This window comes from Falco cherrug, chromosome 7 (assembly GCF_023634085.1).
Source record: "Falco cherrug isolate bFalChe1 chromosome 7, bFalChe1.pri, whole genome shotgun sequence".
Classification (NCBI taxonomy): Eukaryota; Metazoa; Chordata; class Aves; order Falconiformes; family Falconidae; genus Falco; species Falco cherrug.
This window is the reverse complement of record NC_073703.1, coordinates 55,227,540-55,242,124: the sequence shown is the minus strand read 5'-3', so window position 1 is coordinate 55,242,124 and position 14,585 is coordinate 55,227,540. Positions and strand designations below refer to the sequence as shown.

At 34.3% G+C, this 14,585-nt stretch overlaps 1 protein-coding gene across 1 annotated transcript in view; it reads right to left on the bottom strand.

The window, feature by feature from the left end:
- The window catches only part of LOC102051331 (formin-like), a 148,283-nt gene that overhangs the window by 50,637 nt on the left and 83,061 nt on the right, over window positions 1–14,585 (bottom strand). The window contains exons 11-12 of the mRNA XM_005444152.3: window positions 12,627–12,686; window positions 10,343–10,463 (exon numbers count right to left, since the gene is read on the bottom strand). Of these exons, the coding sequence (XP_005444209.2) occupies window positions 10,343–10,463; window positions 12,627–12,686 (181 nt within the window). The remainder of the gene's footprint in view (window positions 1–10,342; window positions 10,464–12,626; window positions 12,687–14,585) is intronic.

Below are 14,585 nucleotides of genomic sequence, written 5' to 3'. Positions count from 1 at the left end.
AATATAGAGGTTTCTGATAACAAACATTCACTGAATTTCCTGTTATGTAAGTTCTTTTTTGTTTGTTTGTTTACTCAGAAATTTACCTGAAAAATTTTCCTTTAAAAAACCATAAAGTTATCAAGTCATGCCAAAAATTACATAAAAAATTACAACTGAGAAGTCCTGTTCCATCAGTTGCCCTGATCATCTTTGCTAAAAATGCTATATAACATGTGTGAGGGACCATTGCATGATTTTCTTATATTTTGTTCTCATATTCACTACAATATAAACCCTTTCTTTTTTAAAAAAGAAAATTATTTTAGCAAGGCTTTTATTAGAAAGATTCTGTGGTAAAGCATCCTATTATGCATTCCTTCTTCGAAATAAATTCTGAAAAACTTTCTGAAAAAAATTCTTTCTGAAGTTCTGAGGAATCTGAAGGAATTCTGAGGAATCTGACAGCACATGCACACTTCTTCTCTCACCATCTCATTCCAAATTAATAATTTGAGAAAACAAACAACCTGAATGTAATAAACTTTTGGTTCATTTTCTTGGTATGCATTTTATATTAGTGAAATTAAATGTAATAAGCTACTTCAAACATTGTTTATTTCTAAATGAGCTATTGCAAAAAAAAAAAAAAAAAGAAAAAAGAAAAAGCAAGTGTGCAATAGTACTTGAAAAGCCCTTAGAAATTGTTGGATGTACATCATGCTTCACCGACGGCAAATCTTGGCCACAGAAATGGAAACCATTAGCAAAACATTAAAACAAAGCTGGAAACTGCTGATTATCAGTTTGCCACTGTCTTCAGATTTAATGCAGTACTTGGCTCAAAAGTTCTTTAAAAATCCCCAATATAAGTGAAAATATTTACAAAATAGAATGTCTCTCACTTAATGCCTATTGGGCAATAGTCTTTTAAAACTCCACAGACACTTGTAAATCTGTCAAAAGAATCACTGCCCATAAACAAACTTCCACGTAAAGGGTATTTCAGTGTCAATCAGACAGGACTTGGAATTTTTTAAGCACCATTTTTAAAGCAAGTGCAAAACCAGAAATAGTTTAACGTTGATAACAGTAAATTACTAACTATTTACTCACCAGAACACACCAGTAGCATTTAAAGGAATCATCCTGACAGTGAAACCAAGTATCAACACCATGAATTCCTATAAACCTGTCACTGACACTATCCCCCATGAGTTATGCCACTGTGCAAGCTGCTGAGCATGCCCCCACCCCTCGCCTGCTCCCAGCCTGGCAGGTTATACTGCCAAACTTGCTATTTCATTTTCTTGTTATAATGCAGGCTTTGACAGGAGGGTTACTATTCGAGCAGGTTTTTTTAGAACCCTTATCTTTTCTGTTTCAAAGAGGATTTGAACCCATACCACAAATGAATTCAATGTAGCATTAAATAACCACAAATTTCTGTACGAGAGGATCCATTTTTTTTACAGTGCAGAAGTCTGCTACACTCCTTGGGCCTATATACCGCAATAAAATCTAATAAACTTCAGATAAAAAGCATAAATTTAAATCACTCAGCAAGTGCTACATAAGTTCCTCATTATTTAGTTTGGTTTTGCTTTATTACATTTTCTTACTCACAAACAACTTGGCAAGTTAAGAAGTTAGAGGAGATGCTTCTGTGTCCCCGTTAGACACTGTTGCAGGACTTGGTTATACTCTCTTGTTATTACATGCAACTTAGTTACGTATTTACTGCAGGTACCTTTACCACCTTCATTATATCAGTGCCATCTACAGCTATTGTGCTTATTACAACCTTGCAAGTAAATGGATCTTTTCAATGACAGCAACACAATAAAGGTTCAAGCCCTAAAACCCTAGACAAAGCTGGGTTGACTCATACAAAAGCCTTTGCATCAAGTAGAGAGGGAAATGCCACGAAATGGGGTGGGAGGCTTTTTGAGACAAAAGTATCTCAGAAAAATGTAGAAGAGGATCAAATTGTGGTGGTACTCTATTCTCCAGCTTTGTTTTTATTGTCTTAAATAAAGGTCAAGAATTTAATGCAAAAGAAGCGCTAGCACATATAAAACTAACTGCAACATTCTAACCTACTAATCACTTGCATAGTTACTGTTCTGTAACGTTTTCAGCTAATTTAGAAAAAGAAATGTGCTTCTATGTACAATTATTCGCTCATTAGTATTTTGTTTTTCTTAAAAAAAACATTTCAGAGGATAGACACCAATAAGTGCAACTTCAAACAGTCTGATCCTTCTCTGTTTGAAATATATTTCCCTCCTACCACAGAGAAACATGTATCTGTTTAGGTGCTCAAGCTCTCACATATAAATGAGACAGAAAAAACATTTCCATAGTAAGTCCTAAGCTGTGTAACGTGAAATAATAGAATTGGTGGCATACAAAACACCCTCTAAAGCTCACCTGTTCTAATGGAGTTTTAACGGAAGTGGGGAGTCAGACATCTTGACAATTTTCCCAAGTTTGATCAGGTATTCTGGCTTTGTCTTTCAGATTTAAGATTTGTGAGGGGTTTTTGCCTGTTTCTTTTAAGTTCGTTTTGAACTTTTCCAGTATGTGATGGCACGCAGAGGAACTGTCAGGCCTCTATTAGTTTCAACTAATCTAAAAGAAAATTTTTTGCTCCTTGTTTTGTCAAAGGGTATCAACATTTTATACAAATAATTTAAAAACCTTTCTGTTAAGATTGTTTCCTAAGAACACATTTAATAAAATGAACAAAGATTGCTAGTAAAACTAAATATTTTTCACACCATAGCAACATATCTGAGTCTCTGGTTAATGTATTCTCTCTGACATAGTAGTTTACATTCAGCGCGCCCTTCAGTGGATAAGCATACTGCAAGGGACTGAACAGCACATATAAATGAATATATGACTAAACCCTCAAAATTTTCTAGTCAAGTCTTTGTAAGATCTCTTAAGTGATTCCAGCACATGTTATGAGTAGAAAGTTTTGGTTAGCATCAAGATCCAAATATACAGACCTCCGCACATCATTAAGATCTGCCGTGAGTGCAGAAATGTGTGCTAGCAGAACCTGCTGAGAAACCCGAACATTTACCTTCTGTGTGAACAGAAGAAACAAATGAGTATTTTGAAATTGAAGAGTCTTGTCTGGCTTATTTAGAGGAAGTAAAAATTTTTAAGCAGCAATAATAATATTTTTAATTGGATGACCCAAGATTTTTACAGTGCTAGGGAAAAAAAAGACCTTTCAAACACACAAACATGTTACTTAGCGTACTGAACAAGGGGTCAGATAGAAAAGAATTGCTGGGCAATGGTTGAAAGACTATGTTTATAAGCTGACATTGTGGAGGCCAGAGAAGTGATCTCCTGTTTCCCTCTGTACTGCTGGATCTCTGATTTTATGTGCAAGACAGATTATAAGGTTCCACCTAATGAATTCTTCTACTGAGTTTGTGGCTTTGGTTTAGCTAAAGCATGGTGCTTGGATTTAAAATCATGCAAATTCATAAATTAACTCTACCCTAGTCAAAACCAGCACAAATAGTAGCAGGAACACTTCTTGAAGTGCTAATTAGCCTCACTACACTAATTTGTATCCCACTGTCTGAATTAATGTACTTTCAGTGTTTGATCATTGGCAGTAAATATGTGACTGCCTCAATTCTAGCAGAAATCTGCCTTGCCTTTTACTGCATACTCCCTCAAAGAGCAAAAGCTGATGAGGTCCCTAGATATGAAGTCACTGTTCCTCCCAGTGCTAGCATTACCATTCAATACCATTCAGTATCCATCACACACATTGACAGGGGCAATATTCCTTCTGTTCCCAGACGTATGCTACCTGCTCCCAGATGTATAACACATAGTTATATACCTAATGCTCAGCACGTGCACACATTTATTTACATGGAAGGGCACAGAGAAAAGTGCACAGAAACTCATAACTATGGTATTTCCAAGATTTGTTTGAGAATCTTAACATTTGCAGAACGATTTTTAACAAGAAGTTTCCTAGGATTCTTCAGTCAAAGAAAAAAAAATAAAAGAAAAAATTAACAGCATGCCATTGTTTAACCAACAGAGAGCTTTCTCCCTCGCCTTTGTGTACACATGCAGACATCTGCTCCCAGGGATAAACTCTACTTTCCTCTATTATATTTCTAAATCTTATTAAAGCCATTTCATATTATTCTCTATTATCACAAACTAGAAAATCTAATGGAATTTTAAGAAATGGTGTACTTAGGAAAATTTCCACTTAATGTATCCGCATATGAACATCACCACTGGAACACTGGCAAAATGTTAAGTTTCATTGTAAAACAGGATCCAATGTGCACATACAAAAAGTTTTTTTTAATGCCTGTGTTGTATCTTTGCCAAATCAAAACAAACTGAAATGTATCTCACCCTGCTGAGGCAAGAGACTATTCAAAAAGTAGTCAGAAAAATCTGAGAAGGAAGAAAGTATAATTTTGTCAACTCTTTTAAACAAAATAACTTTTCCTGTACGAAGCTGTCCTTTGATCTTTTCCTTACATCATTCTGCATTGCCTCAAAATACACCACGTAAATGCTGGACAGTGCAAAAATATAGCGATACTCACCAGGTACAAAACAACAGGCTCCATTTATGCTAATGTCTAAAGACATAACACATGCACCTATTTGGCTCCTCATGTTCCAACACAGTTCAAATTTCTATTTGCTTGCACTTCCAAAATTTTAAGTTTAATTTTAAAATGTGAAAGTATAATTAATATGAAGAAAATTAAAGTGACTAGTTCCTGGAAAGTTATCATACAACTTCTCCGCTCCTGCTGGGAAAATTTTTCTAGAACATTTAATGTGACTCAGATGTCTAAACCCTACTTACAAGTTGACTTAAAACATTTCATTTAAATTAGACTAAGGCTTCAACTCATTGAAAATATTTTAGAAAAAGACCTTTGATACTTTTTTGAATACTGTGCTCCTGTAATGAATAATCAATCACCTTCTACTGGGAAATATCTATTGATTCAACAAATTATTTAGAAAGTTAACACTCAAACAGATAGGATTAAAATTTTCATGATGTGATCCGGTAGCCTTACTGTCTACAAAGCAAATCACACAACGGTCAAAACCTCTCAACATCACAATTGTTGCCCTATTGATAATTATTGTATCATGATTATGCTAAAACTCTATTCCATATAACAGACTTTATCTAAGGCTGTATTATATATGAACTAAGCATAGAATTCCATCTGTATAAATAATAACACATTCAATTGAGTTCTCCATCTGTGCTTACATAGAAATCCAACAAAAGCTGAAAATGAGTCCATTAATTGACAACATCAATTAATCTCTGTAACAAAAATGGTTTACAGTTAATTAGTGGGCATTTTGTTGCAAAAACCTTTAACTCCGTTTGAGAACTCTGATAGGAACACACATTTAAGAAATTTAAATTAACTTCTTTAATCAATAATATTGATTAAACTTTTTCTGATGTTGTATATTTTCCTATTGGTAAATATATTACCTTAAAATCCTTGTTAAAAACAAATGTTGTTCAGTATTTTAAATCTGGAAAATCAGACAGTTTTAGTCTTAAATGAGCGTGAACCGATTATTTCTTCTTTTTGCAGCTTCCTCCTTGTCTCTATTTACAGTGATAGTGGTTGCAAGAATAGCGAATGAGTGACGCTTTTCAATTGCCACCCATTTATCATTTCTAAAATCTCTTCCATTCTTGTCTAAATTTTGTAACACACATCCACTTTGCAATATAACATGGTACCGAGCTCCCTGAAGAGGCACTCAATGAAAGCAATGTCTGGTCTAGTCAGCAATGCAAAGAGACAGGGTTAATTAGCTATGATGCTGGTATCGGTACGGCAACACCATGCTAGTCACATCCAGCGCACTGGATCTGTTTCTATGAAAAAGAATATATATATACACACACAGACACACAAACATATTCATATCTGAAAAAGAATATACATATTGTCATGCCATTTGAGAATGAAAATAAAATGAAACACTTGAAGAAGAGGCAGAGGAAGCCAGGCATTTTCAGCCTGGTGAAGAGAAAGCTAACTGGGGATCTAGTTTTTCATTTCAACTATATAGCGAATAGCTATAGAGAAAATGAAGCCAGACTTTTCTCAGAAATGCACATCTAAAGAAAAAGGAGCCATAGTCACCAGTTGCAGCACAGGAAATTCTCACACAGGATAAGGAAAAAACAGTGATTCAGCACTGGAACAGGTGGCCAGAGAGGTGTTGGAATGTCTATCCTTAGATTCAAAATTGAGCTGGCTAAGGCCCTGCACAACCCAATCTAAATATGAAATTAGTCCTGCTCAAAGGCTTTGGACCACAGGACCTCCAGAGGCTCCTTCCAACCAACCAGCCTGCATTTGTGTATGATTTTAAAATACTTGTAATGCTTCTGTATGAAAACAGCCAATGTAACATTGTCATTGCTCAGCTTTTCACACATAGCTTTTACCTGCTTCCCTTTAAATATTTTTATAAGGATTACACAACTTTATAAGACGGGGTTGCCATAAGCTAAAGTTTTGATGAAGTTCTACTACTTAAATGTGGGAAAGTTGGGGGTAACATTTATGTGAGATACAGATCTGTCAACAACTAGGTTAAGAGGCCCTCAGTTTGAGAACGTGTCTCCTGTAATACTGAAATCCAGCTGACTATTACAGGTAGCTGATCCATGAAGTCTTGTTTCTATTTTAGATTAAATTATTTCCTTTCAGTCGTGTGTGTGTAAACACTTACATATACAGTCACTCATACTCAGTTAGTAAAAATTTAAAACATATACAGTACTGAAAAAATACCAGTAAGCAAATGGCAACTAGTATTTCTACTGGTAGCCATGGAAAAAGGTGAAAGCAAAAGGATCTGGATTTTCAATGGAATTTGAACATTACAGTCTCATAGGAAATGTAATTTATTATGAGAAATAAAGGTGTGACTCTTCAAAGTATTCAGAGTGGACCTACCTTGGTTTCCATCTTTAACCATTCAATAAATATCTTTGCTCTTTCAGTTGTTAAGGTCAAGAATACTAAAAAGTTATAATGAACATTACAGTAAATGATACAATGAATCTAATATTGCTTTCTTTTGACCAATGGAACAGCATTTTAAAATTTCACAAATTTGCTCTTGTATTGCAATAAAGAACAATGTGTATTTTGTATGTACAGAAACAATCTATAGTGCAACTGATTTTGAATAATTAAGATGGTTCAACTTTGGAGAGAGATGAATAAAAGGTTCACAGTAAAACTCATACAAGTCTATCATACTTTGGTAAAGTGGCTTTCTTTCTAAAGATCTTCTTATGATTACACACTTCAAGTGTTATATACTTACTGCACAAGAACAGCAATCAAGTGGTATTGTCCAGACTAAAAAGGAGATCATTTTTCATCATAGGGAAAGGAAAAAGTGGAAATCATTGCTCTAGACAAGGAATAAGATATCTTACAATCTTAAAATACTGATGCAAAGCAAACCCTTTTTTTTTTTTAAAAAAAAAAATATTAACTGGAAAGCTAACACTTGTTAAATGAATCAATGTATCTGCTTATGCTACTATGTAGAATTTGAAAACCTTGGAAATATACAGGCTATACAGACCTGGAATGAAAAAATGAGTTTACAGAAAAAAAAAATTCTTTTTCCTGTGACTTCAAAGTGGAACCAGCTTTCACTCTAAAATTTTTATCTAGCTATTTAATATTACACTCATTTGCATGTCTTTTCCCTTAAAAGCCTATATTAAATGCAAGCATTATTTTTAATGTAAGAATGCTCATTATTATAAAGTTTGTTCAGGAATATGTTTTAAAAAAATGTTGAATTAAGGTTGTCCAGAAATTTGCTTGAATTTTTTGAGCAAAACTTTAGCTTAATCCCTTTTGACTGAAGTTAGCCTGTCCCTTCAAAGTCTAATCTAAAAGACTTCAAAATACCAAGTTGTATGGAACTCAATCTGTTTATCTGAAAAGGATGAAAGGGTTTGTGCTCCATCTAGATTTGAACTTTTGGTTCCACAGCGTCTAGGTATTTAAAACCAGAGGTTTACACCATTAAGACATGCCATTCATGATAACTCAATCTTTCCTATGTTAATAACCATGACAGAAAGATAATTAATGCCTTGGTAAACTAGTAAAAAATTTTTTTAAATACTAATGACAGCTATTATGAAAAGTGTCTATGAAAATTGCCATTTCGGGTGCAAGAGGTGAATTTTTTTTTTTTAATTATTCTGTACAAATCTCAGAAAAAAAGTAAATCACTAACAGAAACATTAGTTCGCTCCCTAATGACACAGAAGAAACCCCCTCTTTGGTTTATTATCTTTGTCTCATCCAACTTCCAAGGTAATCTGCTTAAGACTACCTTAGCCAACCAAACTGTGAAATAAATCCAATGTACCCTATAACACTGGCAGCCCCAGTTAATATTGTTCAAATTATTTACATCTGAAGGGCCGCGCCTGTCTGGATAGCTGGGCCCGACGCTTCTCTGGACTTGGTTTCTGCTACTCACATCTGTTTCAGCTTTAGACTTTCACTGGTATTCTGCCAGCACCCACAACTTTTTAATGGCTACAATAAACTACAGAGACTCATCAAATCTTTGTTGTACGTGTTAAAATTATAACCTCTTCAATTAAAATTTTGATTTAAAAATAAACTTCAGCATTATCTGAAGAAAAAAAAAATTGAAAGGGAATGTTTGAAAGAGATACAATATTTTTATATGAGTTATTATTTCTTTGTTTAAACATAAGAGAATAATCACAGGAATGCTTGTTAGAATTCTGCTGCATATTTCTGAGTGATAAAGTACCAACACTGGAAAACATTTCCACAACCTTCTTTGTTTCAAATCTTTGCTGTCATTAACTTTATATGTTAATTGGCTCGGCTGGGTTTCAAATACATCTTTACAAAGAAGAATTATGAAAAAAACCTCAACATAACGATTTTTCAGATTTCCTATAAATAAACAAGAAAATTTGTTTTAGAAACTAGAAGTCAGTGATTACAAGAAAGCTGAAGTTTTTATTTTAAGAGTTAAAGTGTTTAGCTTTTCCTGCTTGCTGTCTGTGCCTTTGCAATGTAGAACAAATATGATGTGAATGTCACAGCCTCAATGCAGATCCTGCAAGCCCAAGACGCATGACAGCAGGACTACATGCCGAAAAAGTACACGATCAAACACAGATCAAGTTTCTGCACAAATGAGCCCAAAAGAGGGCAGGGCAAGGGGTTTACAGGGCCAAGCGATGAGAGGAGATAGAGCACTCACTTATGCCCGGGTCGAACAAACAACAACTGATACTTTCCTACCACTGTTAACCTTTGAAACTATCCTAAAGATGGCAGTGACCTAATCCAGCAATTTCTAACTGTAAGGATAAATTATTTTGCAATGGTTTTCATTGCCTTATATTGAAAAAAATCTAAAACAATCATCTTGTCCAACTCTGATTCTAAAACAACTCGTCCATTTTGATGCAGCTATATAAATGTAAACAGAAGTTTTTATAGAAAGGGTTTTATGCAGACTCTTTCCCTGAACTCCATTTTCTACACCAAACTGCTTCAGCAAAAGTAGCAACTTTTCCTTAAGAAACAAGACAGGCTTAAAATATTCAGTCATCATTTGCTGGACTTATTTTAGAAAGTTAAATGAAGCACAAAATAAAAATGAAACTGCTTGGAATATTTAGAGAGCAACCCTTCCTACTTTATTTCCACTCAGTACCTTGATTGATAGATGAGTTGGGTTTCCGAGCCCCTCTTTATAATAAACATTTTAAAATGTTTATTTTATGTCCCAGGGTGAAAATATTTTGAACTGGAGCTTTCCATTTCCCTTTGCTGTGCCTTGGCAAGCTGTGTTTTATTTCTACATTAATAGTATTCAACTCTTTCTTGTAGCTGTTAAATTGTTGTTAGACAAGTACTGAAGAAAGTATTTATGTTATGGAACTAACAGATATCTACAGTTAAACACACAGTTCTGGAGAAGCCAGAGGAAAATTCACACATAACTAAAGAAAATTTCAGAAAAATTTCTTTAGGGACCTCTTGATTGTAAAAGGGAAAATTACTTTTCAGTATCTTTACTTTCATTTTTATTAAGTCATGAGTTTGATTTTTTCTTTCTAATTTATGTGAGTAATTTGTGCCACAGTGTAAAAACTCTTAAATGAATCAACACTATAAACCTAATTAGCAATAAGAAAACCTCATAAAGGTCACATTTTAAATGGCACTTTGTTGTTAGCAGAAAAAATGTGAAAGTTCCCAGTTACCTTCTAGATCTCTCTTCAGTTTCCTTAAGTCTTTTATTAGGTCTTCAAACTTAACTTGGGAGGCCTGGAAAAAATCCTGTGGTTCTGGTAAAGGAAAAATACTCTTGTCTGTTCCTGCTTCCTAAACAAACAAACAAACAAACAGGCCACTATGAAAGCTGAATGCATTTGCAGTGATATAAATTACTTTTTTTGAAACGTCATCTATGAAACGCTACTATAGAAATGCAAAAAGAATATATTTTTAATCATTCTTGCTAAAACAACATATATATCATTCATGATGAAATCCTGACCATTCTGAGTGTTGAAACTTCCTTTTCGATTTTGTTAAGCAAACTGTGCTCACTTTAAATTACAAAACAACACTTAGCTCAAGAAATTTCAGTTCATTTTATATCAATAAAGGTTTAGATAAAGGATTAGAAATTTCTTAAAAACAGACAACATGCCAAAAGTTTGTGATTTCATTCTCTCTTAACTCATTAAATGACACACGCTGTGTAAGAATAAATTGAAAACAGTATTTATATATTGCCTGAAGTATTTTGTACTGATTAAAAATACACAGTTGAAGGTTTATGTGGCTAAATACATTACATGGGTTAATGTCTGTATGGAATTCCTAAGTATGTACCTTATTTTTAGCATAGTAAGAAAAAAAAAATCAGAAGTAAACCAAACCAACCAAAAAAACCCTTACAATGTTTAAAGCAGTACCTCCAGTGAAAATTTAACCAGTATATAAATGGTATTAATATGACATCGCTGTGCATAACCATATCCTAGTGAGTTTAAAATATTACCTGTGCACAAAATTCAATGTATAATAAAGGAAAACTCATAGGTTAGAGAACTAATTGTTTTGTGAGCAGGGAAAAAATATTTTTATAAAGATATGAACATTCAGGGGAAAAAAGTACAATGGATGACATTTGTACTGTGTCCATTTCCTCCCAAGGAAGATAAACTGTTTTGTTTTACAAAACTCCCTGAAGTAAAATTACAGTGTAGTAGAAAGTTTGCAGAAAAATTTAAATATTTAAATAAATTAATCAGAAAGCATTAGCTTCAGCAGTATTAAAAAAGGAGAGAAGAATACATATGCCAATACCCAGAGAATTGAGACACACTACAGGTAAGACAAAGTTGCTTTCATTATAAGGCTTTTTACAAGACGGATACTTAGGTTAAAGTAATAACACTTTATTTACTTCCCTGCCCTCCCCATCCCCCTAGCACCAGCCCCCACCCCCATTAAAAAAAAAAAAAAAAAAAAAAAAGGAAAAAGAATACAAGCACAGATCTATGTATTTGCTACTGCTTTTTATCCTCTGCAGCTCAGCCCCAGGAGCTGTTCCACAGGCTCTTGACACACAGACCCTCCAGCATCAGAGATCATTAAATCATTGAATTGCTTGTATTGGAAAGGGACCTTTAAAAATCACCTAGTCCAACCCCCCTTCCATGGGCAGGGAAATGTCTTCACTTACTTTAGTCCTACTCTTGGAAAAAATACTTATGATTACTAACTCATCAGTTCAACATCCTTATGTAAGAGTTAAAAAGAAAAAGACAAAAATGAAAAAGAAAAAAATATTTGTATTCAACCAGACATAGGGCCATGAAAAATTACACTAGTCTTAGATTCAAAGATTAGATAAAGCCATCTCCTTAATCTCAAAAATAAGCAACTACATACTTTAAATCAATTAAAAGTGACATTTTCATTTGAAAGACAATAATTCAAATTTTCCACTCAAAAACTCTGGGCACTGCTGATACCTATCAAAAAGCCTCATAAATGTAACTCACTTAAAGCAGCAGCCACACCTCTTCCCACAGTAACTTCATCCCCATCAACTGACTCACCCATATTAAAATACCAACCTGTCCTTGCTTTCTGTCATGAGAGAGAGAAATCATGCTCCTGTCTTCCATTATTACCACATCAGAACAAGATTTACAACACCACAGTAACCAGGATGTAAGAAAACAGGAGCGGAACGACCACCTGCCCAGTCCCCAACAGTCGCAGGCAACTGCCTGCAGTGGTTAGTTCAACTGTTAATGTGTAAAATTTTCTAAAGCCTTGTCTTAAAACCTATAGCAAATTTCAGACCTATTGAGGTCCACAACTATTATAGGAGAGCAAAAGAAATGGATTTTATTTTTCTGTCAAAGCTACTGTGTTCAGATTTTTAAAAGGCTAATACCAACCCTTTGTCAGGCTCTTACAGAAACTAACTTTTGGAGAGGCTGATAGAGCAAATAAATCTTTTACCTTATCACAGTGGCGTAGGTAATATATGACGACATAATCCACGAGATTAATACCACTATCCTAGGAAAAATAAACACATTATTAAAAATGTGTGAGATTAAGACTGTTTCAGGTGACGGAAAACTTACTCTATTTCAAAATAAATGTATTATTATTTCATATAGCTGTGAGAAATAGGACTCACAATATCTTCAGTCCTAGTATTATTGATGAAAAAAATCAATCTTTTGTAACATAGGCTTGAATGTACCACCACACGACCTAGAGCTGCCTTTGGTTCTAAATACCAGGTAAGAAACCATGCATTGGGAGAAGCTGTCCCCGTATATTTTTTTAGTAATACAAGGAATTACTGAATAACAATATTAATTTAAATAATAATATTAAGAAATAATATTATTCTTGACTATAACATTAACTAAATATTACAGTCACCTAAGATATATTAAGGTGAATTGAATTAATTTCTTGATTCCTCTAGTCTCAATTCATCTGTAATGAAGATCTGAAAGAGCCATGGATATTTTTCATATTTGACTCCAAATATAAAACCAGACAGCATTTACCTAACAATTAGTGTATTTCATGCCCTTTTGCCTTATAAATATGAATTTTAATACACTCTTTGTGGAATCACCATTTCCACGGTCCTCCATACAACTGTACACAACATCATTCTATGTTGTTACATGTTATTGGGTTAGCATAGGCCAGACAAACTAAAGGAAAAGTGTAAAACTGCGCCTTATACATTAGAGGGTATCGTTTAACAACATAAAGAATCATAACATAGGGAATTAGATCTGGAATGTCTTTGAAGGTTTTCTGGATGTGTTTTCATATTGTATATTGACAGGTATCAGGACTAATATTTGTATGTGAACAATGTCTGACTTCCTGTACAGAGCTGCCTCGCTTGTATTAGCAGCACATTATATTTTATTAAGATCATATACCAGCAAAATTCTTAACTAAGCAAGTCACTGCTGTCATGCAGACAAAGCCACTCTACTGGTATAATGGTTTTAGAAGACATTGCTGGCAGGTCATGTGACAAAAAAAACCCTGAAGTGACTCATGAACATTTGATTGCCCTTTTAGAATAAAATATACCCGTTACTTTATTTTCTACATGTTAAATTATCAAACCTATTAATTTGGTTTAAAGAGCATTTGCAGATGACAAAACACAGATTTTGAAGTAGTGAGCTACATTTAAAAAAAAAATCTCTATACCAAGTAACATACTAGGCTCATGTAACAAAAAATAACTTTTATGTGAAATAAGAGATATTTAACATTGACACTTTACCTTTGCTCCTGGAATACAGCTTACCTAGATGTAATAGTGCTTGCTGACAATTCCCAAGAACGGAAAAATGGGACACAGGAAGGATACCTCAGTGTTCAAAAATACAAGACCCTGCATTCATCTTCCTTGCAGATACGGTCTACCAATTATCTCTGGGGTTCCACGTCTGCCTGTAGTGGTTGGTCCCTTTGAGTTTTTCTGCATTTTGGAGACTAGTCCGAACTAATAATATATTTATTTTGGCTACCAGGAAACTGTAAATAATGTAATTTTTTAGCTTGTTTTGCTGAGGAACAAGTCTTATGCAATTACACTGTGCAACTGCCACTCCTTTTCATAACCTGTTATTTTGGAACGTGCTGGCTAAATTCGGCCAAATTATTCCAGGGATTATTACATTCTTACAAGTTTATGGTTAGATAGAAGAGTGAGGCTAAAATTAGTGCTTCTGCTGAGAAAAGTCAGGCAAAGCTGAGCTGGTTTACATTTTTCTCCATGGCAGCTGGCCAACCAATGAACACCTGGGTACTGGGAAACTTGGCCTAGTTCTAGTTTAGCTGCAGTTTGTACCGTGCTTTGTCCATAGAGTAGGATTGGAAGAAAAGTGGTCATAGGGAACAGCTGAACTCATTGCAGTGAAGAGGAAA